General features: G+C 51.5%; 1 protein-coding gene across 1 annotated transcript; it reads left to right on the forward strand.

The window, feature by feature from the left end:
- Positions 1–2,346: 2,346 nt before the first annotated feature.
- On the forward strand, positions 2,347–2,571 carry CHC_T00003859001 (hypothetical protein). Its single transcript, XM_005714997.1, has one exon. The coding sequence runs from the start codon at positions 2,347–2,349 to the stop codon at positions 2,569–2,571; it is 225 nt and encodes a 74-aa protein (XP_005715054.1).
- Positions 2,572–3,895: the final 1,324 nt, after the last annotated feature.

Consider the following 3,895-nt stretch of genomic DNA (forward strand, 5'->3'; position numbering starts at 1 on the left):
GCGCGACACTCTGCTGTGAAACTGTACGGGATTACAGGAAAAGGGTGCGTCCTTCGCATGTTAGGCGTGCAGCTGCCCGATATCGCACCGCCAATGCCCGCGGACAAAAGCAATAAAACACACTTCAGTCCAGCGCCAGGGTCCTCCACCGCGGCTACGCCCTGCCCGGCACGGCCCCATTTCGCACTGCAACACTGCACATGCCCCGCTCCCAGTCTTTACCCATGCACCGCGCCTGCAAGTCCCCCGCCGCCCGCTTACGCTCCGCTCCCAGTCTTTCCCCACGCGCCACGCCTGCAAGTCCCCCTCCGCCCGCGTACGCTCCGCTCCCAGTCTTTCCCCACGCGCCACGCCTGCAAGTCCCCCTCCGCCGGCGTAGCCCCGCTCCCAGTCTTTCTCCATGCGCCGCGCCTGCAAGTCCCCTCGGACCGGCCTTCCCCCCTCTTGTACATAAACGTCGGCGCCGGGCATGTCCGCAACAGGGTTTCCACTCGTTCACTCGATGACGTGGCATACAAATTTGTTATATTTTTCGTTGGTTTGATTGGGCCAAATTAACCTGGTGACCGATCTTTAGGCACAAAGTCGTTTTTTCAAGGCCCTTTTGGTTTCGTAAACTGCGAGAATATGGTTTTGATTTCGAGCTTTTGGAGAAAACAGCGTGATTCACTGGTCTTTCAAGAAGCGAACGACACCAAAATGTCCGTGAATGACCAATCAATTCTACTTTTGATTTTATTTTCTTCGCAAGTGACCGATAATTAGGGCAACCCTCCTTACCGTTGTGTGCGTGTGATGCAAGATCGATGCCTAGGTTTATTGGGGTCGCGTGTCTATCTATCTAGGGATGCTAGTGATCCGTAGGCCAGCGGCGATCGTGGTGAGTTAATCGCTGTACGTGTGCAACGTGTGTGCATATGGCTCTCATGACAGTGCGCAAGCTTTTCCGTGACAAAACTCATTTTTTGTGCACAAAAAGGAAAAAAATGACTCTTGACACAATTTTTTTTTCCAGAGGCTCCCATTGTATTGGGCCCGAATGAGAGGGCTACTGTAGATATCAATTGTGGTGTGAGACTGAACGACCTCTTCTCACTAACCACTAACCCTCCCTACCTTCGTCGCCGGCCTTCGCAAAGATCTGTCGCATTTTCACACGCCGACTGACCATCGCTAACAGCAGCAGTGGCCTTTTCAGGATTGACCTCCACGCAGTCATGATTGTGGATATCACTCAAGCATCTCCCGTGCCTGACAAACAAAGCGCACCTATGGAAATCTCTGAGACTCAACCGCTTCTTTTCAAAACAACGAAACAAGTTAATCAGCAATCATCTGAACTGCAAGGCTACTTTCTAATGTGCCTATCCACAATAGGCTTTTCTTCAATGTCATTCCTGATTCATATCGCTGAACAAAACTACTTCTTTCCCCCAACTTCCTCGGCATTCATCCGCGCTTTGATGCACACCACTTTTGCCACGGTGTATCTGGCTTTCATATTTCCTTCTCGGACTCTTGTCTCCCATCTAAACAACAGTCAACGAATTCTACTGGTTTTCCGCGGTATTGCCGGCGCACTCGACCTAGTCTTTCTCTTCATTGCACTTCGCCTCCTGCCTGTCGGCGATGCCGTCACAATTTTCTTCAGCGGGCCTGTGTTCACGATGCTACTCTCCCACTTTGTGCTAAAAGAGCCAATGAATCGTCTGGAATTGCTAGGAGCGCTCGTAAGTTTGACAGGTGTGGTGCTGGTCGCAGCTCCGGGCTCTGGTCCGGCGATCGATCCCGCAGACCGCATACTCGGGTCTATGGCTGCGCTGGCGGCGGCAATTCTCAGCTCTGTGGCCTACATCGCTGTGCGCAGTCTGGGCACCGCCATCCATTTCATGGTGTCTGTCTGGTCCTTCAGTGCTGCGACGATTGCGACTTCGGCCGCTCTGGGGGGTGCAATAGGTCCCGCCGGAATGGCCGAAATGAAGCAAGGGGTGATTCTGTCGGTGGTCGCGGCGTTGTTCGCCTTTGGCGGGCAGTGCTGTCTTAACAAGGGGCTTCAGCTGTGCCGTGCCGGCCCTGGTATCCTCATCCGTAATCTGGACGTACCTATGGCTTTTATTCTGGGGTTGGTATTTCTAGGTGAGAGGCCGAGTTGGGCTGGGCTTTTCGGGTCGGCGCTAGTCCTTCTCGGTACGCTTTTGGTGGGGTGGTTGAAAATCATGCGAGCAGAATGAGGCATGAAAGATGGAGAGGGGTAGTGGGGCAGACCTGCAGAATGGACTGTGGCGCTAGCCTCGAGCAAGGATTCTACACCTCGAAGCATACACGCCACGGCGGAGATTTAGTTGGATGTGCCGTGGTACAGTACAACCACTCCTTAGATATGAAGGTACGTGCTGTGTCACGCGAGTGACTGGAGCATCCTGCGTCCACAGGGCAGCTTGCCAGAACTGCAACACTTATTGCCGCAATGCTCGCCGTGCAATAGACATTACAAGTTTTTTCGAAATAATTTCAGCAGATCATGCCCGTCATGCTTTCTTTCTGTCGTATCATCGCTTTGCTGAGGGGTAAAATAAGAGACTTGCATGACGTAGGATCACACGGGTGGGGATGGCCACTGCCGCGGCCAGATCGGGAATTGGAATGCGAAGATACGTCTTCTCGTTTAAGGTTGAATTTGGCTGCATTCCTGCGTCCTCTTACACTGGACTCCAAGGATGATGATATCATACAGTAGTGTGATATCATCATCCTTGGAGTCCAGTGCACACCCAAGGAGTCCAAACACACTACTGTATGATACGGACCTGTCTTGCAGAACATTGTACGGGACGAACAGTACTGTACAACCAAGGCTGACGACGGATACTGTATGACTTGCATCAGGCCACCATGAAGGGGGACGCTCAAATTCCTTCCCATCCGGGTTCTCCCATCTATGCCGCCCTCTACGCACGCAATTGTACTACTGTACCCTTTTTGAGGGGTACAGTAGTTGCCGTCGGCGATTGTGACTCACAATCGGCCTGATTGTGAGTGAATCAACAATCTCCATATCATACAATACGACGCCATAAATAGTGGCGCAAGAAGAGTTCTAAATGCTCCACTGTAGTCATTCCAGGTATCAGCGCTACAGTACCCAAGTGTACCCTGAATGCCGGTGCGCCGGTGCGGAATGCTACACAGTACCCAAGCTACACAGTACCCTTGCAACTGGACAGTACTACAGTACTGTCCAGTTGCACATTCCCATGTTCTATTCGAGGTGTGTGCCATGTATCCTCGCGAACACTACAGTATAGTATCATTGCAAAAGTGTACAGTAAAAAGTACTTCCTTTCTGATTTCTTTATTCAATGTCCTGTTGAGCGAATGCTGTCTCCGAGAACGTCTACTGTAGCTGTCACGCTTGGACTGGAAGTTCCTTTATTCAATATCCTTTTGAGCGAATGCTTGGTCTGGACTTCCTTCGATTGCACAGTACCCCAAGGGTACTGTGAAGGGTACATGAATGAGCTCTGCAATAGCAAAAACCCTTGGCTAACTCGGATACTGCACTGTGCAGTGCAGTATTCGGCGGAGCGGAGTGTACCGCTTCTGACCTCCCGTCCACAGTGGGCCCTCGTCATGAAGAAGGGCTTGGCCTTCTTGCGTGACGTCGAGAAAAACCGAATGAACCGAGAACCCTTCATGTGTTTATCACCAGCGAGTGCAGTCGCACTTCAATACAGTACTTGACTTTGCTTCAATTTCTGAATTGTACTACTGTTGTACAGTAACTGTACAGTATATCCCTTGTCCTTTTCTTGGAGCATATTCCGCAGCCCACCACTGCCACTGCAACCGGTGGTTGAGTGTACAGTTGACTAGAATGGCCTGCCAACCGTCTTGG

The sequence above is a fragment of the Chondrus crispus genome, genomic scaffold (genome assembly GCF_000350225.1).
Source record: "Chondrus crispus Stackhouse genomic scaffold, scaffold_203, whole genome shotgun sequence".
In the NCBI taxonomy this organism is placed as follows: domain Eukaryota; phylum Rhodophyta; class Florideophyceae; order Gigartinales; family Gigartinaceae; genus Chondrus; species Chondrus crispus.

Coding starts and splice junctions, on each gene's coding strand:
- CHC_T00003859001 (XM_005714997.1), top strand. CDS start 2,347: ATGTGCCGTGGTACAGTACAACCACTCCTTAGATATGAAGGTACGTGC.